Here is a 27,575-nt window from a genome sequence, read left to right as displayed (position 1 = left end):
TCCACACTCCATCTCTGGTTTCTCCTCTTGAAAGATCTCTCAGGCAGAAAGATTTTAACTTTGTATGGCCTGGCCTTCCACTGGTCCTTTCCTATTTTTATATTGTAATTTTGAGTTGACATGTTTATTTCATGGAACAGTCCTATGCCCTTCCAACATGATCTAAGGGGCCACAGGACTGGTGAGTCTCGGCTGCAATCTTGGGAAAAGAAACACTTGGAGGGCAGGGTTGGGACTTTGCCCACAGAGGCGCCCTCTTCCTCGCTGCAGCTAGTGAATTTCTTGACACACCAGACGGACTCTGAAGAGAGAAGGATGCTTTTGAAGTTGCCCGACTTCTTTTATCTTTCATCTTTTTATTTATTTTATATTGTTAATTTTAATTTTATATTGTTATTTTTGTATTTTATTGTGTTTGTAAGCCGCCCCGAGGCTTCAGCAAGGGGCGGCATAGAAATGTTCTAATAATAATAATAATAATAATAATAATAATAATAATAATTATTATTATTATTATTATTTCTGGAAGGCCCAAGGCAAAACTTTAGGCGGCTGGGCTTGGATGCCAAATCTGAAGAACAAGAAGGGCACCAAGGCAGCGTTTGGGTCTGGATTCCTCTTACCCTCCACTGGATATCCGCAATTCCGAGTTCGGAAGATTACGGGTAGCCACACTGAATGGCGCGTCTATGGCTTTCATTACTATGGATCACTCAGAGAGCTTCAGCTAATGGACAGTACAGAAATCCAATCAAATAAAAATACATTTAAAAAATGCATTGCTCATTTTACTCATTAATATAGGCAGGTGGGCCGAATCCCCACGATTCCTCCCATTGATCTGAGATAAACACAAGTAAGTCACACAGATTTCAAACTGCCCCGGGTTATCCCATATCCAAGAACTCTAAAGTATATCACCCACATAAAAAAGACACAAGTGAAAAACATTTCAAACCAGCAGGCTTTGATCTATGTTCCAAAGTTACACCAGTTATTTAATTAAGAACATTTAGAGGGATTCTTCTCTACTCATTTATTTCAAGTCTGTCATAATGATGAGTCTAGAGATATATGTATTAACCCAAAAGACAACAGGATAAGTCTTGTGGCTGTAATTACATTTCTCATCCAGTTCTGTACACAGGGAATAAGAGGTGTTAATTAATCTTAGCCTTATTTGCATATGTAGCTAGCATGGTACATTTCCCTCCCTCCCCTTCTCTAATGCATTTCAAAAGCCAGATCGACAAAAAAGATGGGCGCAGCGGTGGAAAAATTGATGAGAAGTCTCAATTTTTAATATACCCCTTGTTTGAGGAACTTGAAAAATCAATATTTATAGTAAAAGCAACATGAAAAATATCCCCAAATTCATACACCTCACTGTAACATTTTCCAGCTTCCATGCCTCCAGCAATAAGAATGGAATGGGAACATCTTCTGGCCCATTCCTCATAAATAAATGCCAATTTGTGCCCTATGTCAAACCCTGCAACAGCGGATACCCACACTCTGAAGACTTCTGCATATTTTTCCTATTTTGCAAGAACAGCCTGGGCTTCGGTGCATCTCAGGTAGCCATGCTGCAGACAAGGTATGGTCCCCTATTCTGAAAGACCTCCACAGAGGTCAGGCTCTGATGGGCCTATCCTGGGTGGGAATAAGTTGCATGCAGTTCTGTGGAGAACAACCCTGCAAGCTATTATGCTGAAATATATCAGTGTGCAGAAGCAGCCTCTAGGAATTCCCCAGTCTCTTTGTGCACAGAGAAATGGAGCAGCGGGATGACATTCTTCACAGTTTCTTGGTCACAGCAGAGACAGCCTCTTTTCTCTTAAAGGTTTTTCTTTCAGAGTCACCACTGCTGAAGATGCTCTAGGTTCTTGCAACCCTTCCTGTTATGCATCTGTCTACCGACCAGCAGCTTCCCAGGCCGCTCACACTTCCTGATCTGGAAAACCCCCAGAGGAAGAGGTATAGGGCACTCAGATAAACTCTCCTTAGCCAAGTCATGCACACGGTTAGCACAAGAGGCCTGAATCCCAGCCGTGAGAATGTCTACACAATTTTCTTCCTCTCTGAGCCAGTTTCCAAAAGCAATTTCTTTTTCTCACAAAAAAAGCTTTAGTGATTTCATACAGCAAACAGTAAAAATACAGAATGATGCAAAGTAGGGAAATAGGAAAGTGGTCTCCATTTGCAAGCCTGATGGTTTGTTTTATCATCATCATCACCCGCATCACCACCAAAGAATACAATAAGCCAGGCTGAAGGTGACGTGGCCAGAGGGCAGCACAAGATGAGGGCTGCAGATGAGGAGCAGGCTGAGCAACTAAAAACCTTTTGCCCGAGTAAATAAATGTGTTTATACTGGGTTGGATCAAGGTTAAAGGCACATTCTTATTCATGAAAAAAGTCCTACAACTCCTTGCATTCTCTAGGAAGCACTGCTCTCTCTCTCCTTCTCTCTCTCTCTCCCCATGCATGCAATTACACCTTGAGCTATTTTGTCGTTGGGTCTGCATGCACAGGATGAGTCCACCACAGAGTTTTTTCCTCAAGTTTAAGTGCTCAGATTTGAGGAGGCTAGGAAACATGCACAAGGTCACACCTTGGGCTAATTGTAGGTAGCTCCCATTGATTTCCAGGGGAAGTGTGTATTCCTGTTTATGTCTAAGACTCTCAGATTGCCCACGCCAGCCAAACTCCAACACATCTGGAGTATGTTGGGGAAAGAGGACAGAGATAATGAACTCATAATATAATCCAGATGCAGGTTTGCCACCCGAAGCTTTCTTCTTCCAGAACAGACAGGTCTTGTGAGCTAGGAGCTACTTTCCCTATGGAGGTCTGTAGTGACCACCTTCTTTCCTACCCCCGGCAAAGCAAGGCTTTCTTTCCCTTGCATCCTGCTAGAAGGTGCTTCCTTCTTTCAGGTGCAGCTTATGAATTTTCTGAATTTGAAGTCAACCAAAAAACTGTGCTGCAAGACATCACCATATGGAGGAGCAGGGTCTACCTCCAAGACACGGAAAGAGAAGGCCCTGTCCTTTGCTGGTCCTGAGTTGGGAGTCTACCCACAGTCATGCCAGGTTCCGAGGACAACTGAGTATCAAGGAGACCAGGCCAAAGGGGAGTGTCCCTGAGTGTCTCCAACCTCCTGCAAGGTCAGGGAGGACCCTCATCCGTGGCTGAAGGGACAGCCGCGTCTTCCGCCATTTTTAAGCCAGAGAGTACCAGCATGACTCTTGTGATTACAGTTTGTCCTGTTAGGAGGCAGATGAGAAATCTGGCCTGTTAAACCCAGGACAAGTGGAAACTAAAGACCTCCTGGTTTGTGGGGCAACAGATAGGAAATTCTCAACACACTGTCTAGCAGACAATGAAAGGGCTTCCTTCCACCACTAAATTAGCCCGCTGGATTCCTTGATCTGTGGTTAAGTCGGATACAGAAGTGAGCTTGTCTGTGTTGGCCATCCGAGTGTGTGCGTCAGTAGATAACTGGCCCACATCTCAAGAACCATCTTGCTCTGCCTCAGCACGGGCCGCCCTTTGGTGGGTGGCACTTGAGTGTGATGGTGAAGATGACAATAGTGATGCTAATGAACCCAAAGCAGGTCTGCAAACCTGTCCACACCAGCAGTGGAGGGTTTGGCATTAGCATCTGGCTCCCTCGTTTCAGCACATTCAACCGATAAGCAGATAAATATCCAAATATTGGCCCAAATATCCATTTTTGGCCCAAATATCCATGCTGGGCTAAGAAAATATCCTCACAGCATCACAGGCTTAACAGTCAATGCCCCTTGTTTTGAGCGTGGGACATGACCTTCCCATGATGAATGCTTTCCGGGGCTCTTTTATTCTTAACCATCTTCCCCTGATGTAAATTTGTAGAGAAAAGGGTTACAAAAGGGCTACCCAAGATGCCTCCTAGCGATTTGTCCCTGTCAATTTAATCAACTGTTTCCTCCCAAAGGGGGCTGTTCTTCAGTGCATTCCCTATTTTAAATTTGTCAGATTCAACAGACATGACAATGCATGAAAAATAGCCTAAAATAAAGTAAGAGATATATATATTAGAGAGAGAGAGAGAAGCCAACAGTACATTGTGAAGTTTCTTTCTCCTCACTTTCTTATTTCCTTTCTTTCTAAATGAAATTACATGTATTGTAACTTTTATGTTGGAGTTCTTATCATCTTGCTTCAGTGAATTCAATCCAAAGAATCATGCCAACGTTTGTAAGATTGACTTTGACTGATAAGAAAAGTAACAGATTTATAATGAAATTGATTACTGGCATATTACACTTGCTATTTCCTTAAGGCTATAGCTAGATTTCTTTCTTTCTTTTTTGGAGCGGAGGCAGGGTGCATCAGACTTTTTTTATTGAAGACATTCAAATAAAGGGTTTTTTAATATTCTTATTCATTAACGTGCAAAGCTTTTGATGTTTACAGGGGAAAAAACTCCACTACATCTACCATTCCCCGGCCCATCTGGAATTTCAATCTGTCCTTTTCCTCGGGTTCACCAGATGGCCGTTCCTATTTCTTTTGGCCTGAACCCCCTTTCCCCAAACCCCTTGTTTGTCGTGTCCTCATTTATGAAGGCTCCCCCTTTCTTCTAAAAGGGGAAACGAAATGCCTCTCCTACAGTTTAGTTGCTAGCAGTGAGAATTAAAGGTAAAATACACTCCTGTTTTGCGTCCCTAGCCCTTTTTGTCCCAAGAACTTGGCTGCCAAAAGCGTCTCTGAAATTGCCTTCGCCCCTCAGGCTGAAAGAGGCTCAACACCTCCTGCTCGCACGTTCTTCCAAAAAAGGTCTCCAACTGGCTGCAAAAGCAGGCATGGAAACAGGGACCCTCATTTGTAAGTTGTGCCCCTCTTCTTTCCAACAGGTCGTCCTAAACATCGTCTCAACCTGCTGTGCCGTTGCAGATGGGGAGACCGGGATGGGGCGATGGAACGGTTCTCGGATGCTCCCTGCTTGATCTGGGGCCGAGGCAAGACTGGGCGACAGACGTCCTACCTTGACCTTCATCCAGAGCTGGCATACCCTTGGGAGGAAGCAAGGCCAAGGAAAGACTCGTCTACTCCACACATGCACAAGATTTTCCTAGGGGGAAGTACTGAAACAAGCGCTACGTTTGCATCTCAAGCTCCCTGGAGTTCACCGCAGGGCCACCCTCAGAGGACTGGGGCACCCGACGGTGGGCACGGGTGCTGCTGCCCTTGCCGCTCTCCCACCCTCCACAACTCCTTGGCGCCACTTTGAGCCATTCGAGTGCTCTGGCCCTGCTCGTGAGAAGGCGACCGCGGACAGTGCGCTCCTCACAGAGCCTCACGGCTTCTCCGCCTGCCCGCCAACCCAGCGCCAGCTCTGGCAGAAGAAGTCTTGTGACCTTGAAGCCAGCCATGCCAGCTGCAGGGCAGGGGAAGGGCGCGCCGGCTGCGGAGTTCTGCCTTCAACCTGGGATCACGTTCCCAAGGCCGCAGTGGGAGCTCCGATGTTTCTTATGGCTGCACAGGATTAACCTGGGAGGCCCTTCGTATTTATTTATTTAAAACTTTTCTATACCGTCCCATACTTAAAAGCCTCGGGACACTTTACAGCAAATTACTCCAAAAGCACAATAACAATAGCAATAAATATAACAATTATATTATATTAATAAATTTATATTAATAAATATAACAATTGCCCAGCATCCAAGGTTAAAATGTAGCCCCTCCACTAAAACAAATTAACAATTAAAATACGGGGAGAATAAAAAGGGTTTCACCTGACCCTGAAAGGAGAGAAGCGTTGGCACCAGGTGAACCTCTCTGGGGAGCGTGTTCCACAATTGGGGTGCCACCACAGAGAAGGCCCTCCTCTGGGTAGGCACCCTCTCGATCTCTTTCAAGGATGGCTCCCGGAGGAGGGCCTCTGGCTCGGGTCTCAAGGGGCGGGAGATCCTTTGTGAAGGACAGCTTCTTTGACCATTCTTTTCTTTTCTGAACATTCCCTGGCAGTGACGGTCACACCTGCTGATCAAGCCCAGGCAGTGCTGTGAGGAAGACCACCCATATCTCTTTGGAGGACAGGCCGGAGGAATCCATACGGGCTGGTCTCTTATTCTTTGGGGGAAGGAAGGAAGAAATTTCGCATGCCAGGGATTTCATGTCAGCCTTCCACAGCTGATGTGCAGCACTGCAAGTCTCATCATCCCCGTTTGGACAGGCAGATGCTGGGAGTTGTCGCTAGAGGGTAGCAGGTGATGGAAGGAAGCTCAGCCTCTTTACAGCCTCTTTGAAAACACTAGCCAGATGATGCAGAACTGATGGACGATGGCAGCCATTTGGCTAACCAACATCACAAGGCTGTGTGTTAGTCACAAAGTTGTGTCCGACCCATCATGACCCCATGGACAACATTCCTCCAGGCTCTCCTGTCCTCTGCCATCCCCCGGAGTCCACCCAGCTCACACCCACCTCTCCTGTGACCCCATCCAGCCACCTCATCCTCGGCCGTCCCCTTCTCCTTTTGCTGCCAATCATCCCCAGCACCAGGGTCCTCATCACAAGGCTATGCATATTAATTCAGAGGTAAACCCCACTGCAATGAATGGGGCTGAGTGCCCAGTTGTGTGTGCACAGGATCTCAGCCTGATATTAAGAAGTGTCTATGCTGCATCACAATGCTCGATTTGATGGGGCAGGAGAACAGATTTGCTGTGGGAGCTTTTTGCAAGCCCAGGCTGACCAGATGTGCCTGACGAGGCTCTAAGCGCTCACGCCTCCAAGCCTCACGCGACAGAAATCGGAGAGTCTTGGAACTGCCACAGCCCCATCTCCCCTGTCGGCTGCTAGCGACCAGCTTCTCTTCAGCAATCTGCGAAGCGCAGTTCAGCCAGATTTATCATGTTCACACACTGCCCCCTACAGCACCATCCAAGCGTTTTCCAAGGGAAACACGGAGCAAAGGGGAAAAGCGACCGTTTGAGATCAGCGCTTCTAGGGATCATGGTAGGAAGCTGCCTTCTGCTGGGTCGGTCTAGTTGCTCATCGAGTCGACCATCAGCTTTCTGTGGTCCTTGGCAGGGAGGTCCATCTCATTCCCCGCTCTCTGCTCCTAAGAAATTACGGAGGGAGACCATGGGCCCGTCGGATCCAACCTTCTCTCCACACAGAGGTTATCCAGCTGCCCATGGGAAATTTACACATAGGACCAGAATGCGGCAGGACCCTCCAGCCCATGTTCCCCAGCAACTAGTGTTCATAGGCCTACTGCCCTTGATACTAGAGTTATCTTATAGCCATTAGGACTGGTACCCTTCTCCCCCCCGAATTTTTCCAGCCCTCTTTTGAAGCCGTATTGGACGTCATCATTACATCTCCAAGGAAGGATGGTTTAGATCCCTTTAAATAGGGAAGCCAAGGGCTGGACCTGGGACTTCACGAATGAAAGCCTCTGTGAGTGGACCATGGGCCTTCCCCCAAATGCAGGGCATGCATTTGACAAGAACACTTCCCCCTGACTGGGAGGATGGTCCACTTTGCCGTACTTAAGAAGCAAAACTGGGCTTCTATGAGCAAACATGACTTGGCAAATACCCGGAGTATTCTACTGGGTATTTCTCGGAGTGAGTAGGAGAGACTAACTAGTCCTCAGAGCTTCGAAACCTTGTTTGTTTGTTGTAGATTCAGAGGCTAGAATTGTGGCTTGTCCCTTCAAGGACCAGCCAGAGAAAAACCCCACAGGGCTTTAGGGGAACCTCTGCAACCGGGAACGACAAAGCTGTGGTAACGCCAACAAGTACATCTTTCTTTACAGGCCCATTTGGTGCATGGGTCATGTACGAAGTTGAAATCCCCAGCTGAGTTTGGAAGTCACGCTGGATCATGGAGGTGGAGGCGATTTCTGGTATATGCTATTAGTGACAAGAGAGCAGACCCAACTTCACATGGTGGGAATGGCCCTCATATCGGTCAGGCTGTCAGGAAGCCACACTGCACCCACCTGAGCAAAGCCCTGGGTTGGGCCTCCTTAGCCACCTGAGGAAGGCACCTTCCCTCCACTCTCCTGAGCAGCGGTTCCCCTGGGAGAGGCAAGGGAGTAGGCATCTAACTCTACTGAGTGGCCCTTAGCTTGATACAGCAAGTCTTCAAACACATCTGCACAGATCTACCCTTTTTTTTCCTTCAATTTATATCCTGCCTTTTTCCTGCAAAGGGCTCAAGGCAGCTTACATCTCCTCCTCCATCTCATCCCCACAAAAACAACCCTGTGGGGTAGGTTGGGCTGAGAGTCTGTGACTGGCCCAAAGCCACCCAGCTGGATCCATGGCCGAGCAGGGACTAGAACCCAGATCGTCCGAGTCCCAGTGCCAGTCCCAGGCTCTTAACCACTACTCCCTTGGTGCTCACTCCACCTGAGTGAAGGCGTGCTTGCTGACCCCCAAGGAACAGCCCATCCTACAGAATGATGCTCCTGTAAGACTTCCGGTGGGATGGGGAGGGTGCCCCACAGTGGGCGGGAGGGACCAGACGCATAACCCTGTCCCTCAGCTTACTCAGCCCCCAGCTTCAAAGTCTATGGACTGCAAGGCTAAGTGCTGGTTAGGAAAGAAGCTCTTGCCCTGAAGGCTGAGGATGCTGGTGCAGGCTTCTGCCACACGGGCAGATCTTAATCAACCAATGCATTTTAAGAAGTCACCTGAGGCACAGAAGAGCAGACTGAGGGGGGACATGGTATCCCTTTATAAGTACCTCAAAGACTGTTGCAAAGAGGAAGGTCAAGATCTCTTCTTGCTGATACCTGAGTGCAGGACACAGAATAATCAATTCAAGCTGCAACAACCCAGATTCAGGCTGGACATCAGGAGACGCTTCCTCACAGTCAGAGCAATATGGCAGTGGAACCAGCTGCCTGGAGAGGTGGTGGGCTCTCCCACACTGGAGACATTCAGAAAGAGACTAGACAGCCCTCTGAGTGGGGTGGTGTGACTTGGAGTCCTGCAACAGCAGGGGGCTGGACCTGATGACCTTCATGGCCCCTTCCAACTCTACTATTCTGGTTCTATGAAACACCTCCAGGGTCCCACTGGCATGCAGGCCAGATTTCAGAGGTCTGGAAGCTAAGGCATGAGGGACAAGCCAATAGACTCTTTGCACTATTACTGACTGAGCCGGAGTGCCAAGGACTTAATGCTGGAGATATGCACCGTGAGATACGGTCACCTAGCAAGTTAATGGCCAAGGTGGGACCTGAATGGGGATCATTTTGCTCTTAAGTAATGCCTTCAGGTTGGGGGGGGGGGCAACTGGGCCGAGCTCCCTTTGAGGAATCCCCCTTCTCACTACCATGGCCCCCAGTGGCTCTTTCCCCTCAGCTTCTTCCTCACTGCAAGCTTCGTGGACACCCTGTGAGCAAGAAGACTGCTCCTGCTTCCCACCACCACCACCGTCTGGGCTGCAGTAAGGGGAAGGAGAAGCAGCAAAGAGCAAGGAGGAAGAGGAGGGACAGTTCCAGGGGGCTCTTATCAGTGGACCCCTATGGAGCTTGGGGCCCTCAGAGGACATCCAGCCACGTCCACCCTGATCCTGGCTCTGCTGACCATGGTGGCCCTCAATCCTACGGAATGCTGAGCGGATACAAGGTCTCTCCCATCACTTCCCATCCAGGTGCGGCTTTAGAAACAAGATCAGGAAATACTGGCCTCTGTATCCCGAAGGACCATGCAATTCCTCAGGTTCTAAGCCAGGAGCAGGACAAAAGACACCTGCCTCGGGGTCCAGGTTGGCACCACTGGGGTTTTCAGGGGCACGTGGCCCAGGGACTTGGACTGCATAAGATCACCGGCCAGATTAATTAATCCAGAGGGCAAACGAATTGGAGCACGGCGCAGCGGGGGTGGGGGGATCATTTGTTTTGTGACAGCCAAAACTTTCTGGGTGCGGCACAGCCATTTGCAGCACGCAGCATGAATACAAGCTGCGATAAAAACATCACCAATCCTCACTGCAAACATTTATAACTCAGCTCAGACAACTTAAGTAACGAAGAGAGATTAGTACAACTCGACCTCCGAAAATCCCCCTCTGCTCCCATGTGCTCCTTCGACCATCCTGATGTCAACAGGATATAGAGCAGGTACCAGGCAGGCAACAGTGGGGAACTCGTTCCACAGCTGGAGCCACCACCGAGAAGCTCCTCTTCCTTGTGGCCTCAGGCACTGAACGTCGCTTCTGGGCAGAATTTCTACAATATACATAAGAATGCAGTGCCAATTCCTTGTCTCTGCGGTGTCCACCAGCGTTCCTTGTTCTTTCAAAACCAAAAGTGGCGACATTCGCAACTTCACAGGAACCACTTGGGAGCACCCAATGTTAAAGTTGGTTGAATCTGATCAAACTGCTGGTCTGGAGGACTGGAAAACTGGATTTCCTTGCCAGAAAACACACAATATGGAAAGATAGGGCTGAACCACCCAGTTAAAAGGACTCAACTCCTATGTATGCTCAGGGGTTACACTAAAAAGGAGGAGGAGGAACAGAAAACCAATGCGATGCGGTGCTTAGCATGTGGGACTTGGGATGCAGGAGACTCGGTTTCCAGTCCCCACTCAGCCATGAAGCTCCCTGGGAGACTCTGGTCCAGCCAGCACCTCAGCTCAGCCTACCTCACAGGGCGGTTGTTGTGAGGAGATACTGGAGCTAAGGAAGTTGTCTTGAGTTCCTCACAAGAGCAAAAGACGGGATACAAACGCAATCACCACTGTCGTCATTGTCAAGGTGTGAGATTAAAGAGAGGGCTGGTCTACCTGTTGGACTTCTGGCTGACCAACCCTGCTCCAGGCTGGAGGACTAGACTTCAAAATATTGGGATTCTGGGGCGAGGGCTGCAGCTGCAGTCCAGAAAGCCAGCTGCATTAGAGCTCTGATTAATATCATTATTAAAGATCCAGCAGAAAGGAAGGAATCTCTTTGTTCGGTACAAATGCAATTATGGCCAATATCAATCTAATTAACTAGTCCTAATAAATGTTTTTAAATACGCACTGTATTTGGAATGCAGTTGAGTGTATAATAGATACTAAATCTGCTGAAAGTCCTTTAAAAAGATACATGGCACAGGCATATAATTAAGCGATCTTAAAATTGCGTTTGTGATGTGTGTGCAGGCGTGTGTGTGTTTATATAAAAGGACCCGCCAACTGCCAATTAGCTACATTATTTTATAAGGAACAAATTAAGAGTCGCGAAAATGGTACTTGCTTTCCTCCACTCGTATCACGAGGTTTATTTTCTTTTTTCTCATCTGCCATCTTCTTGGCAGTTGGAGCCTGAAAAAGTTGGCTTGAGAAGCTCTACCGCAGCGATCAAATTGCCACTGCAAAATGTTTTCTGAATTTCCTGACACCAGTTATGATCAGCTACTCAGTTTGATGTGTACATGTGTTTACACTGTAAAGTAAATTTTGAGATCCAGCGAACAGAAGAAAGCAACGCTGATTCCATACACGCCAAGCCACGGTGTATTCATGGCTTCTGACGTGAATACAGTCCAGGGAACAGACTTGCAGCTGCTCAGAGTCTGAAGAGGATGGAGTGATGGGGTGAGAAGGGGCCCCTTTTCCTGCCCTCCTGAACAATTCCCCCACTGAACTTTGCAACACTAAGGATGGGGTCCTATGCTTACTCCTAGTCTGGAGCAAATTCATGCTATCATAAATTTGGACGGGGCCCAGAAGGCCGTTGGGTCCAAGCCCCTGCTCAACGCAGGACTCGGGTCTCCCTCCCAGATTCTTCTGACCAGGCCTGACCCTGCTTAGCTTCCAACATGAGGCAGGATCAGGCACTTCAGGCTATGCAGAAGCATTATGGAAGTTGTCAACTTGTGAATACACAAGCACAGGATTCCATCCTAAAGGGGTCAGTTCAAAAGCTGACAGCCCTTGAATCCCAGCCTGCTATTGCTCTGCAGTGCGATGCAGTGAAGTGGGGGAGAGAGAAGGAGGTGATGGAGAAGAAGAGCGAGTAACAGGTATCTTTTCGCTTCCCCATCCCCCTCAAGAAATACTTCAGAGAGATGTGGTTCTGAAGCCAAACAAACCAAAACCAGAACTCATCCTACTGGAGAAATGACCCTCCTTCGAGAGTTTGCTTTTGGCAACTTCTGGCAGCACCGAGCAGAGAATTAAAGGTGAGAGAGGACAACCCTGGGCTCAGTCCGTGCATTTTCCTCACCTTCTGACCAGCAGCAAGCTTTAATGGGGTAGAAGACGCTCTTTCAGGTATGGCCAGTTCACACCTGCAAAGCACTGCCAGGACTCCCTGCAGAGAAGAGGCCTCGTGCGGATCGCAAGGATGCTGCATGGAGCACTATGCTGACCCACCTTGTTGAACAGGACCCACCCCTCCTATGGAAAGACCCAGGAGAGGTCTCCGCACCTGTTGTCCTTCCTTGCCTGTGATGGCAGGGACATGCAGGGAGCCAAGCCTCCTAGCAGGCTGCGAGACCCGGCCAGGTGGCTCGCTGCTTTCAGCTTGGTTCGACAGGTGAGTGCTGAGCGCATGGCTGCCGTGAAGACGGTAAACTCCACACTGGGCATCGTTAGGAAAGGGATAGAAAACAGAACAGCCCAAATCTCAATTCCCTTATACAAATATCTGGTGCCACACTTGGATTATTGCGTTCATTTCTGGTTGCCTTACCTGAAAAAGGACATGACTGAGTTGGGAAAGGTGCAGAGGAGGGCAGCAGAAATGAATGGGGACTGGAGCAGCCCCCCTGTGAGGAATGGGTGCGACGGGGACTGTCTGGCTTAGAAAAACGGTGAGGAAGGGGAAACAATGGAGAGGTATTTAAAATAATGCACAGTGTGGAGAAAGCGGAGAGGGAGACATTTTTCTCCCTGTCCCATAACACTCAAATCCCATGAAGCTGATTGGTGGGAGGCCTGGGGAAGATAAAAGGAAAACTTCTTCCACAAATTCAGTTGTGGAATTTGCTGCCACAGGAAGCAGCAGTGGCTGCCAATCCGGGTGGCTTTAAAAGGGGATTGGAGAGATTTATGAGGGAGTAGACTGTCAGTGACTACTAGGCTTGCTGGCTGTTTTCCCTCTGGTAAAGGAGGCAGAAAACAGGCCTGCCTGCATGTCCCAGTTGCTGAGGTCTGGCACCCATCCTGCTGGAGGGACCCTGTAGGCGGCTGGTTTGCCACTGTGTCAATGGAGGGCTGGACTAGATGGAGCTTTGAGAGCTTTCCTTATGCTCTTAAGTGAAGTCTGTCCATTTCTGAGGCCATGCAAAACACACACACTGCCCACTAGCCACTCGGCACATTCCCGTTTGCTTGTTGTTTTCTGAAACCAGATGCAAAGCAGAAACGGTGGGCACCTGCCGCTTGCTTGCATGTTCAAATCCAGGACAATCCATGGGTTAAACAAGCTACGAATTGCCATTATGTGAGAACCAGGCCAAGAATAAGAACAGGTATTCTCCTATGCCAACACCTGACAGACCAAGTTGAAAACTGCCAGCCAGCCAGCCGGCTCCATGTCGCAGCCCACCACAACTCTGACAGCAACCAAGCCCAAAATTCTGGGCTGTTGAGGGACAAACAGCCCAAAGTTTGAAGTCAAGAACAAGCCAGAGATTCATGGTTAACACTGTCACCCAAACGAAGGACAGGTCAGTTAACCCGCTGTTGAGGGACAAACAGCCCAAAGTTTGAAGTCAAGAACAAGCCAGAGATTCATGGTTAACACTGTCACCCAAACGAAGTACAGGTCAGTTAACCCATCATTAGCCATTCCACACAAGGTGGGCCCTTAATGACCGTTGGGCCTCGGTGTTTACCTTTAGTGAAACCAGAGTACAAAAGGGATTTTTTAAAAGATTAGATTCTAATTATCGTTGTACTCTGTTTTAGAGAAGAGTGGATGGTTGAAGTCTTGATCGTATGTATGTTTGGACAGGGAAAAAACCTACTACCTCATATGCTGGTCTAAGACCATAATCAGATTGGTCGCTCGATCGATCAATCGATCGATGACAACTCCACAGGCATGCTCTATCTGCTGAAAATTGTCGGGTTAATTTTATCCAGGAACAATCCTTACCTAGTCTTCATACTGCACAGGACCTCAAACACTGTGCAGTGATTTTGGTAAATAATTCTACTGAATCCTGCAGTCATTGTCTCTTTACTCCAGAACAGAAGGGGAAAAGGACTGAATTCCAAGAGGCAAGTACCAGAAAAAAAAAAGTTAACTATTACCTGTTTTGGTTAGCAAAAGGTTATCCAGATGCCGGTCTCCAACTCCAAGGATATATGTTATCACACAATATCCAGCTGGAAATGAAAAACATTGTCAACTTGCGTACTTTCCCTGTGTAGGAGATCATTATGCTGATTCTATTCTAGTGCCAGAAAGAATCCTTGTTCTGTTCAGGACAAATGCATGTGTCTACTTGATTTCACTCAGGCTGTCATTTGCTCTGCCTGAATTCTGCATTACACTGCTATTTTTTTTAAAGTCAATATTTTCTATCCTATTTATTTATTTATACAAACACCTTATATGCATAAGCCTCGGGGCGGCTTACAATCATAAATAAAAACAGCATATAAATACAAAAAATACATAAAATAGTGGAAACAGCCTGGAGAGTTTAAAATCAATAAATAACCTTAACAATTAAAATAACGTTTAAATAAAAAGGTCTTGGCCTGGTGCCAAAAAACAAATAACGACAGTGCCAGACGGACCTCTCTGGGGAGCGCATTCCTCTCTGGGGAGCACATCCCTCCTCCAAGTACCTACCCTCCTAATATCTTTCACGGAGGGCTCCCGGGGGAGGGCCTCTGTTGCTGATCTCAAGGGGCGGGAGGGCATATATGGACGCAAGCGCTCTTTAGATAATCAGGACCCAAGCCATACAGGGCTTTGTAGGTGATAACCAGCACCCTGAATTGGGCCCGGACTTCAATGGGGAGCCAGTGAAGCTGACGGAGGACTGGGGTCATGTGAACATAATGCAAAGGGTGAGGATCCCAATCGCAAAGGGTGAGGACCCCAATCGCCTGCGGAGGGCCCTGTGCAGAGGTCAGGGACTCTGCCCCTTCCCCCAACCAACCATTTTATTCATTTATTTTTTTGGATTTATATCCTGCCTGTTTCCTACAAAGGGCTCAAGGCAGCTCACATCATTCTCCTCTTCCATCTTATCCTCACAACAACAACCCTGTGAGGTAGGTTGGGCTGAGAGTCTGTGACTGGCCCAAAGTCACCCAGTGGGCTCCATGGCCGAGTGGGGACTAGAACCCAGATCGTCCAAGTCCCAGTCCCGTGCTCTTAACCTCCACACCACAGCGGCTCTCCATCTTGCATTATGGAGTTCAACCTTCTAAGCTGCCCCAGATGGGAAGAGCTCAGGGATGCATCCGGAACAGGGACGGGCACCGTACGCACAGAGGTGACTTCCTTTGCCCACACAACTATATTCACAAGGGCCCTTTCACAATAACAGCGAATGTGGCAGCACCAGAAAGTGACTTTGTTCCCACTCCCATATGCACTGGACATGAGGGCAGGGGGAGGAAAGACTCCCGTCTCCCCTCGTCTCCATCATGAACCCCACGAGTCCCTTAAGAGGCTCACATCAGCTCAGCCGCCACTGCCCGCCACCGCTTACCGCAGCTCTTGACGTAGGTGTCCATCACTTCCGCGCTAATTCCATGGGGTCCCGTTTCGCTCGCTGCGTGTTTTCGGAAGAAGTTCTGAAAAGCATCAACAGAAAGTTTATTTCTTCTCCCAGTGTAATGACTCTACGAATCTCCCAGGGCAGACGCAGAAAAATGCTGGTTGCAACCTTGAAGAAAATATTACTCTCTCCTACTGGTGACAAGCTTCAATTTTTTCCCCTTTCCCCCTTCACCCTGAACCCAAATACCAATCTTGATCGTTAAAAGGCAGTCCAGGCCCAGTACGGAATTGGCACTATATTTATAAAATAACATTAAGCAAAGAACAATCAAGCAAATTACATCCCCCCTTAGTGTTACATTGCAATGCTTAGTTTGTATCTGATAGAATTTCCTTAACCTCTCCAGCAGAAAGATTTAAAATCACTTTGCAGTACACACTCAAGGGCCTCTCTTTCTTCAAAATAATCCCATCCCACTGAATTTCAAATGCAGAGTTATTGCATAATTACAGAGAGAGCGTTAAATGCTTCAAAAGTAGATATATTTCTTTTGTGCCTGGGTTGCAGAATTTAAATAGCATTAGCAATTCAAAGCAATCGTGAATTGAGATACAGGAAATGAATTGCAAAATGTGCACTAACATGTTTTATTTAGGGGAGGGGAAAAGGCCTGCAGGGTTACAGCTAGAATTCCAGCAGCGAATTGGCCTAGAAATATTACTGGGAACTTGAGAAGCATCTGGTCCTCAGAGATATTTTGCCTTTGAACTTGGAGGTTCCATTTAGTAAACATGACTAATATCTGTTGACAGGTTTGGCCTCTATGAATTTCTTCCTAAGAGCAATAAGAATGAGAGCACAGGACGTGCTAATCAGTTAGTTATGCCATGTTCTCCGTCTTGTTTATACGCATACGGGGGCACTGGAAAGTGGGAATAATTGGCACCATTTTCCTTTGGTCCTGCCTAGGACCAGAATGCTGAAGAATTTCTCAGAAATTAAATGCAGCCCTTGGGATGGAACAAGGTCTGCACCCCGGCCAAAAGGACTGAAATTGTGTAAAATGCCCCTGCCAACTGGGAGGGGAAGGGAGAATTCCCAGGAAAAGGGGGAGCAAATGGTTTGGGACTGTTGGATTTTGCTAGCAAGACCAGCTCGAAGGAAGAGAAAGGTCCACCCTTCCTGGGGATACCACACTAGCATTAAAGCGGGAGCAGAAAAAGATGTTCCCAAAATCCTCCTGAAAACAACACACGGATAAGTACGAAAACCAAGGGAGTCTTCTTCTTTGGTTGCATCCTTCTCCGGTCAATTTAGAGAAGTGAGCTGCAGAAATCCACTGAGCCCCTCCCCACAGAAAAATAAGACCCCATAAGCGTGTTTGGCAAGGGACTCTCCATTCTACTTCCCACTTCTGTGGCGCTTGGGCTTGCGCACGCCACACGCCACGCAAGACGCTCTCCTGCTGCTTCGTCTTTCAGCCTCTGTGCAGAGCGATGCTACCGCAAGACCACAAAGGGGGCAGTGTGCCTCTTCCGCAGGACTGAGGGCCAGGGGACGCTGACGCTGGGCTCTGCCTCGGTTCCCCCTCGCACAGGCACCCGCGCCAGGGCGACCCACACACCTGAATGCTTTCTTCCGTAGCAAGAACTTCTGCCACTGGCACTGACTGAATGAACTGCATGAAGCCTGGGAAAAGAGAGGACGTTACAGCAAGGGGATCAGAGAAGTGGATGCAGAGATGCTAAGAAGCATCTCAGATTCCAAACTCAGCATGTTTCTGTGTGCCCTTGAGGATAGGAAGCGGTGCCAACAGGCATTCTGGAAATGCGGGCATCATGCCTGAATCCGGCAGGTGAAAGAGATGCATGTGCTCCCTCTAGGTGAGGGGGCACACCAAGCAAGCAGCAGTCCAGAACAGGCACCCCCGCTTGTCAGAAGCTTTTAGACTGGGTCCACCTGAATGCAGCCCCCATTCAAAGGTCAGTCTGCCTGGCCCGTCCCACAGGGATTCACTTTCTGCAAGGCTCCACCATTTCTCAAGGATGCGGGAGCAGCAGGAAGCAACTCTGAAGCTGGGCTCGTAGGTGTTCCCACCGAAGACTCCTTCGGTGTGGTGCTGGAGAAGACTCCTGAGAGTCCCTTGGACTGCAGAGACATCAGATCAGTCAATCTTAAAGGAAATCAACCCTGATCTTCAGTGGGTCAGATACTGAAGATGAAGCTCAACTTCTTTGGCCACCTAATGAGAAGGAGGGACTCGCTGGAGAAGACCCTGATGCTGGGAACAACTGACTTCAAGAGGAGAAGGCAACGGCAGAGGTTGAGGTGGCTGGATGGGGTCACTGGGGCAGTGGGTATGGACCTTGGGGATGGTGGAGGACAGGAGAGCCTGGAGGCCACGAGGAATTGGGCAAGACTTTGCAACTAAGCATACATAAAAATACCGAAGACTCAAAAAACAACCTTGAAGGATGGGGGGACCACCCCCTTGCTCTTCCAGTTCCCTCTTTATTTCCAAAAGCAGTGGGGTGATGGGGACCGACTATTTGGAGAACATCTCTCAAGGTCAGAGTCCTGGGCTCCAGCAACCTCTGTCTGTTGAGTTTAAGGAATCTGTAGGCCTCTTCAAGGCTGGGGGGAAGGAGGGGAGCCTTACATGCCATTTCCCAGGTTAACTCACTCAAGGATCTGCGGCCATTTCGGTGGCATAACGTGCCACACATTTGATGTGTAAATCAGGAGAAGGGGACTGCTCTGGCCTTGGAGGACACTGTTCTGTGCCTCTCTGTGCATGGGAAAACGGGATGTCTTTTTAGCATCAGCACCAGAAGGCAGCATCTCTCTCACACCTGCCCCTGTGCAGGTTGGAGACAGGAGCTACCCTAAGAGCTTGGCCAAGGAAGTAAAACGCCAAACCAAACTGCACCGACAGATCAAACAAAGAGCAAAACCACCATAAGACTCTGCATTGTCAAAGGACCTACTTTAGTTCTGCCCCAAGGGAAAAGGGATCCTTACCATGTTTTGTACTAGTAGCCAAGACCTTATAAGGAGTCAGTTTCAAATCCAGGTTCTCCTTTCGTAAGAGCTGTGGGGAAACCAGAATGCTGAGTTTAAGGCGAGCATGAACAGAGTGTAAGAAATTGTCTGGCTTTGCCAATGCACAAGGCAATGGCGACAACATTAATGGGCAGGCGAGAGGCTGATGGAGGGCGGGGGAGGGGTCTGGTTATTAATGCTCTGACACCAAGTCTAAGCTGCCAGCAGTCTCCGAAAAGGATTCCTAGCAGGAGGGTCCAATCTCTGGCCACCCGGACAGCTTACTGGCCAGCTCTCCACCAAACCACTTTGCCAGGTATTCCAGCTGTTTGCAGTCTTGGGAATGCTGGGTGCCAAAGGTCTTTTTCAGGCTAAATGCCAACAGGATCACACCTTTAGTGGAAGTGAGAAAGGCCCAGCGCCTACAGTCAGATGGAGAGACATTAAGGCACCGGGAAAAGCCGTGGACTTATATGGGATGGAAGGATGAATCCATATGGGAAGGCCAAAACACAGTTACACCTGTAAGAGCTCCTCGAACGTGACGATGGACAAAATAGCATGATCTCAGGGTTGGGTCGGGAGACACATGCGAACTGGCAGAAGTGCAGAATGCGGCAAGGTGAACAGTAACCACAAGAATCAAAGAGAATCCAAAGGAGAGGAAAGGAAGGAGGACGGTAAGGGAGCTGTTTGTGTCGATACGGCTCCAACCCCTCTGCATTGCTCTTCTTTCAACAAGAGTTCACGAGACACTGGGTAATTTTACCAGCCTTGTCATCTGAATTGTTCTTGTCGCCTTCCCACTCCCTGTCTCAACATCCATCTTGGGGAAGACAAAAGCCATCCTGATCAACAGACCGGGCATGCCGATGCATACACAGCGTCCGCATCGCTCTCATTTGCACCCTGAAGGTGCTGCATTGCCCCCATTGAACTCAATGGGCTTCATTTAACGCCCAGCTGGACCTGCATACACGTGCCCCAGAACTCTGCAAAAACCAAAGCAGAGACGTGAGTGAGGGAAAGTTGCCAGGATTTTTTTCTGAGCGAACATGCCCAAGAGCTGGCCTTCCCTCATTAGGTCTAATTTCTACTTCTTATTTCAGCTAGCAGGGTGGTGCCAGGTACAAAAAGATCTGGCGCTCAGGCCCACAGAGGGAAAAATGTACACATTTCTATCAGCCACTTTACATATACTATAACATAGAAACAAAGAGAGTCAGAAGGGGCCTCCCGGGCCATCTAGTCTGACCCCTGTCTCCAGCTGGCTCCACTCACAACATGCCCACCATGTGCATGTCCAGCGTATCTTTGAACACCTGCACCGATGGGGCCTCAACCACCTCCCGGGGAAGCCCATTCATACCCTCGGGGTCCTGACTGTCAGGAAGTGCTTCCTGGCATCTAAACCGGACCTGGGTTCCCTGAGCCTTGTTCCGTTGAGCGCATCCTACCCTCCTCTGCAAGGGAGAACAGGTCTCTGTACATCTCTTAAAGGACATAAATCCCTAAGGTCACCCTTTTTTGTAAAAGAGGGCGTACAGACAGGCAAAAGAAGAGGGCATTTGATTTTAACTCAACTCAGGTAGAAAAGATGGGAGGAGACAGTGGGAGGTGAAGAACAGGTGAGCGAAAGGCAACCTCATCCAAGGGGCTCTGTAGCGCCTGAGCGTTTATTTTATTAAATATCCACGGAAGCAGGATGGTGGGGCAGATGGCCTTCCAGAGAGTAAGGGCTCCAAATGAAGGATTTGCGGCTCCTGCCCTGGCGGGACCTTGTCTCACACTGGTGCCGCGGCACACCAGAACCCAAGGAGACTCAGTTAACAGGTGTTTCCATGACGGACAACCGCAGCAGGTAAAATGTACCCCACGGGTTAAAATGGGGCTTGTATCTTGGTGTGTATGCAGAGGACAGTGGCCTTTCTCACACCGACTTTAGGGAAAAGCCCCATTTAAAGTCTGTCTGGGGAGACACACGTTCATGTGCTCCAAAAGCTTACAAGAACAAGGCACATGCACAACAGCAGAGCTGGAAATGCCGCCCTGGGGCTTTTTTCAGTCTAAACCTGCCCCGGATCAGGAGCTAGCTCCTTAGCAGACATGGGTTCTAGTCCTCAGCCGCGACTCTCACTGGGCACCTTTGGGCCAGTCACTGACTCTCAGCCTAACCTACCTCATAGGGTTGTTGCAGTGCAGATAAAATGGCAGGGGAAAGAGCTGTGCATGCTAGCTTGGGTTGCTTCCAAGAGCAGAAACGGACAGGTAGATAGAAACAGTCCTGCGCACAAAGTTTTGCTTAGCAAATCACCTTGTCCATGAGTGAAATTATCTGCAGAATTAGTTGATCTTGTCGCAAATCATCCCCATGTTTAAATATTACCGGGTACTTGTCTCCATCTTCGGTCTTGAAGAATAACTGGGCTGGCATTAGGGCACTCTGAGCCAAAAAAAAGAGAACAAAACACAGAAAGAAAACAATGAAGATTACACTGAATGAAAAGGATTTGGAATGGCTGCTGCTTGGGAAAAAACCAACAGCCACATGGAGCTAGCGTTTCTTCAGAGCCCTACCTTCCTACCTACCAGTCAACGTCTCAGCATTACATTCTCTGTCTTTTTGCCTGAGTGAATGATCAGAAAACCTCGGTGGACTTTCCTAATCTCGGTTCTCAGATAATGCTGGACTACAACTTTCATCATCTGAGGCCAACCTAGCCAACAGCAGAGGAGCGTGGGAGATGTGATCCAGTCTCTGGGAACTCACAGTTGGGAAAGGCTGCTTTTAAAATGTGGCCTCAGGCACAACCCAATGCTTGCAAAACCAGATGAGCTATGGAGAGACAGGAACTTGGCTCATGTGTGTAAGCATTTTTCCATGCCGCTAATCACTGCTTCGCGGCCTGCCAAGTATTTAGAGGAACCTCCCAAACCCTTCTAAATTCATGTTTGATTCAGAAAAGGAAGATGGGTGAGGGTTTAGCTGCTGGTGCAGAAATTCAAGCATGTGGTTAGATGACCATATGAAATTTTCAAGCTTTGGAGAGATCCTCAGACATTTCAACAGAGGGCACAGCTCCATCCCTTGAAGGAAGAAAACAAGTGAAAAGACAAGAAACACTGGAGAACTAGAGTGGTGTAGTGGTTAACAGAGTGGACTGGGAGTCAGGCGATCCGGGTTCGAGTCCCTGCTCAGCCATGGAACTCACTGGGTGACTTTGGGCCACTCACTTTCAGCCCAACCTCCCTCACAGGGTTGTTGTTGTTGTGAGCATAGGATTGAGAGGAGGAGGAGGAGACTTATGCAAGCTAACTGGACTTCCTTGGAAAGAAAAATAAAAGGTGGGACAAAAATATAATAAATCAATCAATAAAGAAACAAACAAAGGAAAACCGTCCTAAGTAGAGAGAATGTAGAAGCGTGTGTTCTAGCTTCTGTTATTAGAAGTACAGATGCAACGTGCAGAACAAAGCCCTGCAGTTAGAAAGCTAAGCCATAATGCAGGAGTAGCGAGGCTTAGACTCATGGGCCAAGCCCCATGGGGGTCCTTGAAGGCCGTGCCTGCAGAAGAACACACACTCTTCACTCGTTCCTATTCCTGATCATCCGCTGGTCATTTCTGCAATGCTTCCCCTTCTGTACTGCTGAACGTAAGCTCTCCTATAGCTCAGTTGCTGGCAATAGGGGCATTCACCTAATACGTGCTGGGGTTTGGGGTGTTTTGGCCCACCCCGTTTGCCTTGGATCCACTCACCACCCCATGGGGCCCCTGAGAGCTTTCCTGAAATTGATTTCAGCCCTCCGGCTGAGAGAGGTTTGACAACTGTGCCATAAAGAAACAGCACCCAAAGGGCCACTTCTGATTAAGAAGATTACTGCTTGTTCGTTTATTGAAGTACTCCAAAGTCATTAGCTTCCATATCTGCCTCCAAACATCTCAGCACTACTTAAAAGGGCGCAACGAAATAATTGGAGTTGAGCAGGAAGAGGAAAACTGCCTTAGTCATCTTCTAAACTTAAGAAATGCTAAGGGAAGGGGAACTTTAAAGCAATTAGCTCTCCTTCCTAATTAACTTAGCGAAGATGGCAGTTCTATTCAGAATGCCCTTTTTCAAAAAGACCTGATTTGCTCAGGCTTGGTTGGCAATTTGTCCCTCATAAAAAAGAAAGGGCAAAAATCAATTTCTCTCAGCAAATAAATATATTTATCTATTTTCCATTATCCAGTCCTCTTCCTGTCTCTGCATCTCAAGGAAAACAGAACCGCAAGAGCATGTGGGCAGGGCCCACACATTAACCACGAACCAGTCCCATTAGGGTGGATAATGAGACAATGCATGGGAGAGAAAGGGTTAAGCACCCATGTTCCCAGACTGAAGGCATTCAGGATGGGCAGCCAACTTGGAGTCCTGCACTGAGCAGGGGGTTGGTCTAGATGACCTTCTGGACCCTTTCCAGCTCTCCTATTCTCTGATTCTATAAACTGAAGTATATGCAGCATACCATGGAGTTTGGCCCCAGGTCAGATTGGTTTGGACCTTCTAAATGTTTGGACCTTTTTAGATTTTTTTGAAGTGTTTGGAGCCTTTTTAATACGGGTATATTGCAAGAATCACTCCCCTTTCTTTTTGGGTCTTCTTTGTGTGGTTGTTTAATTATCCTGAAGCAGGTTGGGACTCCAGCTTGCGAAGAAAGAAGAGTAGCATGGCAGTCTGCCAGCAAATACCTACACAAGGGTGCCCCAAACCCCACAGGCTGGGGGACACAATCACACCGGTTAGCGGACAAGATCGGTGCCATTACCTTGAACAGTGTTGCTTTCTCTGGGATTATTCCTCGAATTTTCACCTGAGGCTCCAAAGGCAGCGGAATGGGCTCAAAATCCGACAAGTTCATCTTTTCGTTCTCTGCAAGAAGTGCCTGCAGCCTCTCATTCTAGAAACGGAGCAGGGGTGTAGGAAAGAAGAACCCGTCACATGCAAGTAAGAACCGCAAGACACTGTAAACCCCTGAGACTCTCATCCATTCAATAATTTGCTCTGGGGCAGATGGAGGCAGGCTCAAGGCTTCTGGGATCTTCAAAGAAGCTGTGCCCAAAGTCTCTTCGCATGATTATTTTTTCAGCATTTTTATGCATTGGTAGAAAATACATTGTTTTCAAAAGAAACTCGGGGGTGAGCAAAATTGCAGAGAAATTCTCATGGGTTTGAAGGGGGTCCTTGCCTATACCTGCCTTTGGAGGCTGAGAGATACATACATGCATTTGGTTTTTCTATGTGCTATCATCCTCCTAGGAGCCCGTTGCCGCCTCAGCTTCCCACACTTCATTTCAAGCCCAGGTGAAGGTTTAATGGGGAAAAAATGGCAAACTGCAGACAGCCTGGAACGCATCACAGAGAAAAGCACTGGCACAGAATCCTTTGCCACGACATGGTGATGGAACAAGCTCAAAAAACCCCACCAAAATCAATTACAAAGCACCCCGAGAATGAGGCAGAACCGTGGAGCGCTCTTGCAGGCTGGAAGAATACTTCCAAGTAATGGAACGACAAAGCACGTGGACAAGGAGACACGGCGGTGCCCCCTTACACCACTGGGGTGGATGCCAAATGAGGCCAAGCTGCCCGCTTAGCAGATGCCCACAATGGCAGCACAAAAGAAGAACAAAAACCCTTATGAAAAATGGGAAGCTGTGCCCCTCTTCCCCATGGTGAGGCCTGCCCAGGAGGAACTGTTGAGCATACCTGCTTTCCCTGGAGAAGTCTGGCAAAATCATCTCTTGCCCCCTTTCCATCTCTCTGCCCAACAACAGGATGGTGACTTTTGGGAGACCATAAGTACAAAGCTCTAGCTTTCTTTCGTTTTTCCTAAGCCTCAGGAATCACTTACCTGGTGCAGAAGCCACAGATTTCAGAATTAAAGAATTCCAAGCCCAGGAATTTGCTCAAATTAGCTTAGTAAGAGCGCTAAATAAAACTCCACTCCTGCTTTCTCCATTTTTCCCCCAGTAATAGATTAAGGTGGTGCAGGGAATTGTTTTATTGCTAGCACAGTTAAATAATTAGAAGTCAAGCCCTTGCTCAAGTGCAGATTACTTGCAAGATGCATCTTCTAGCTTATTTCCTACAGAGAAAAGGATATCTAGTTGCCTGTCCGAGGAAAGCCCTCCCCCACCGCCCCCCAGCCAATGAAAGCCAATTCACATGGGCCGATTCATCTCCTGATGCTTCCTCCACCCCATGGTGCTTCTTTGCCGCTCTCTGCATTGCACCTCCCAGTCCGAAACAGGCAGGACTGGGGGAATTGAAAGTATACTGAAGCTCGATCCTGGTAAGACGGAGGTTCTGTTGGTGGGTGATTCGAGCGCCTGGGTAGGTGACTTGGGCCTTGCCCTGGACGGGGTTGCACTCCCTCTAAAGGACGGGTCTGCAGACTGGGAATGCTCCTCGACCCAGAGCTGTCCTTGGAAGCTCAGGTGACAGCAGTGGCGAGGAGCGATTTCCTTCAGCTTCGGCTAATCCATCAGCTGCGTCCCTGCCTGGAGGACGATTGCCTAGCAACAGTAACACACACATAGGTTACTTCCCGGTTGGATTTCTGTAACGCGCTCTACGTGGGGCTGCCCCTGAAGACAGTCCGGATACTTCACATGGTGCAAAACAGAGCTGCCAGGATGCTGTTGGGGACTGGGCATTATTCTCATATAACCTCAGTCCTCTATCAGCTCCATTGGCTTCCCATCGAAGTCCGGGCTCAATTCAAGGGGCTGGTTATTACCTATAAAGCCCTAAATGGCTTGGGACCAGGATGCCTAAAGGAATGCCTTCTTTCCTATTTGCCCTCCCGCCCCCTGAGATCAGCAGCAGAAGTCCTCCTCCGGGAACCCTCTGTGAAAGATATTAGGAGACAAAATACCCGGAGGAGGGCCTTCTCTGCAGTGGCGCCCCGTCAATGGAATACGCTCCCCAGAGAGGTCCGCCTGGCGCCGTCATTATATGTTTTTCGGCACCAGGTTAAGACATTTTTATTTAATCAATATTTTAACAAGTTTTAATATTGAATTTTATTACCGTATTTTATTTGCAGCCAGAGTGGGTCGTCAATTTATTTATGCTGTAAGCCATCCAGAGACGTTAATAATTGGATGGCATACACATTTTATAAATAAATAAATACGGCTGGACAGAAAAGTCACAGATCCAGTACTGGGCACAAAATGTAGTTGGTGGGATATTTTTCAAACCGAAGGCCGTGTTCAATTTCAGAGAATCTCCTGGGGGCTACAGTCCAGTGCTGGACAAAGGCATGTAGCACCCAGGAGACAGGGCCACGTTATGCATCAAAAACACCAAAACCACCCCCCCATCCAACCCGCCCCCCAAATATTTTAGCTTAAAGTTCTTGTGCTTAATGACTTATCCTTCCCCAGATGTGGCTGGGGGAGCACAGAAGCTGGAAAAGCACCAAACAGAAGCTGGAAGAGCACCAAACAACGGAGGGATGGGAAAAAGAGGTAAGGCCCTCTGCAGAAGCCCCGCAGGCCACATCTGGCCCATGGAGTTACAGTTTAACACCTTTGCTTTACATCAAACACATGCACATTGAACTCCCACGAGGTGCCACTGCCAGGGTCAAACTGTGCAGTTATGTTTGTTTAATCATAGCCAGTGTGGTGCAGTGGTGAAGAGCGCGGGACTGGGACTCAGAGGATCTGGGTTCGAGTCCCCGCTCAGCCATGGAGCCAACTGGGTGACTCTGGGCCAGTCACAGACTCTCAGCCCAGCCTACCTCACAGGGTTGTTGTTGTGGGGATAAGATGGAGGAGGAGAATGATGTAAGCTGCCTTGAGCCCTTTGAGGAAAAGGCAGGATATAAATCGAAAAACAAATAAGTGAATAATCGCATGTCTGGCTGGCTGAAATAGAAGTGCAAGAGAAACACGGCAGGGGTGTGTGCATGCGTGTGTTAACGTCAGAAGGAATGCCAGGGGAGAGGAATCTTCCCCCTGCCTCCCTCCCCACAATCAGTTCCTCTGCTAGCCAACTTAATGACCAGACACAGGTCAACCCTTCAAGGGGAGCACAGGGGATGGATCTAGACAGGTGCGTGCCATACAGAGAAGGTCTTCTGCATTAAGGCTGCAGGCACCCTTGGCTGAAAGCAGCCCCCGGAAATGCAGTGGGGCTTTCTTCCGAACCAGAACCCCCTGCTGAATGCCACCTGGAAGCTGAATCCAGCATGCCGAGGCTTCTTCTTGCTACATTCATGGGATGGAACTCAAGATCTATTCTTCATGATGCCAGACTGTGGGACACGGACTAATCCGTTCCAGTTGCAACAACCCAGATTCAGGCTGGACATCAGGAAAAGCAAAACGACAGTGGTACCAGGTGCCTGGAGAGTTGGTGGGCTCCCCCACACTGGAGACATTCAGAAGGAAACTGGGCACCATCTGAGTGGGATGGTGTAACGTGATGTCCTGCACCAGCAGGGGGTTGGACTAGATGGCCTTCATGGCCCCTTCCAACTCTACTGTTCTATGGTTCTATGATTCTAAGCCACTCGCCCTGACTGCCTCACCCCTAACTGGCACTGGGACACATTTCTCAAATCCCGATGCACTAAAGTTGCTTTGTGAAGATGGCAATGGCACAGTCACTTCGGGCATTGTCAGGAGATACATCAGAATTGTGGGTGGTGTCTTCGCCGTTATCCATCCCCCTCCTCCATGCATCCAGAAAAAGGTCTGAACAGATGATCTTCCAAGCCTCTCCATTCCAAACCCCAGAAGGTGTTCCCCTCAGCAAAACAGCAACGCATGCTTGC

At 48.5% G+C, this 27,575-nt stretch overlaps 1 protein-coding gene across 9 annotated transcripts in view; it reads right to left on the bottom strand.

The window, feature by feature from the left end:
• The window catches only part of PIK3C3 (phosphatidylinositol 3-kinase catalytic subunit type 3), a 101,895-nt gene that overhangs the window by 40,744 nt on the left and 33,576 nt on the right, over positions 1 to 27,575 (bottom strand). For 8 of the 9 annotated variants that reach the window (XM_044431221.1, XM_044431227.1, XM_044431224.1 and 5 more), the window contains 6 exons: positions 23,553 to 23,684; positions 21,060 to 21,188; positions 18,725 to 18,794; positions 17,328 to 17,392; positions 15,692 to 15,776; positions 14,274 to 14,348 (listed from right to left, as the gene is read on the bottom strand). In XM_044431221.1, the coding sequence (XP_044287156.1) occupies positions 14,274 to 14,348; positions 15,692 to 15,776; positions 17,328 to 17,392; positions 18,725 to 18,794; positions 21,060 to 21,188; positions 23,553 to 23,684 (556 nt within the window). Of the gene's footprint in view, positions 1 to 10,005; positions 10,250 to 14,273; positions 14,349 to 15,691; positions 15,777 to 17,327; positions 17,393 to 18,724; positions 18,795 to 21,059; positions 21,189 to 23,552; positions 23,685 to 27,575 lie in introns of those variants that run through there. The other variant, XM_044431228.1, reaches the window with a different exon arrangement.

This window comes from Varanus komodoensis, unplaced genomic scaffold (genome assembly GCF_004798865.1).
Source record: "Varanus komodoensis strain SLA01 unplaced genomic scaffold, ASM479886v1 scaffold22, whole genome shotgun sequence".
In the NCBI taxonomy this organism is placed as follows: Eukaryota; Metazoa; Chordata; class Lepidosauria; order Squamata; family Varanidae; genus Varanus; species Varanus komodoensis.
This window is presented reverse-complemented; position numbering and strand designations above follow the sequence as displayed.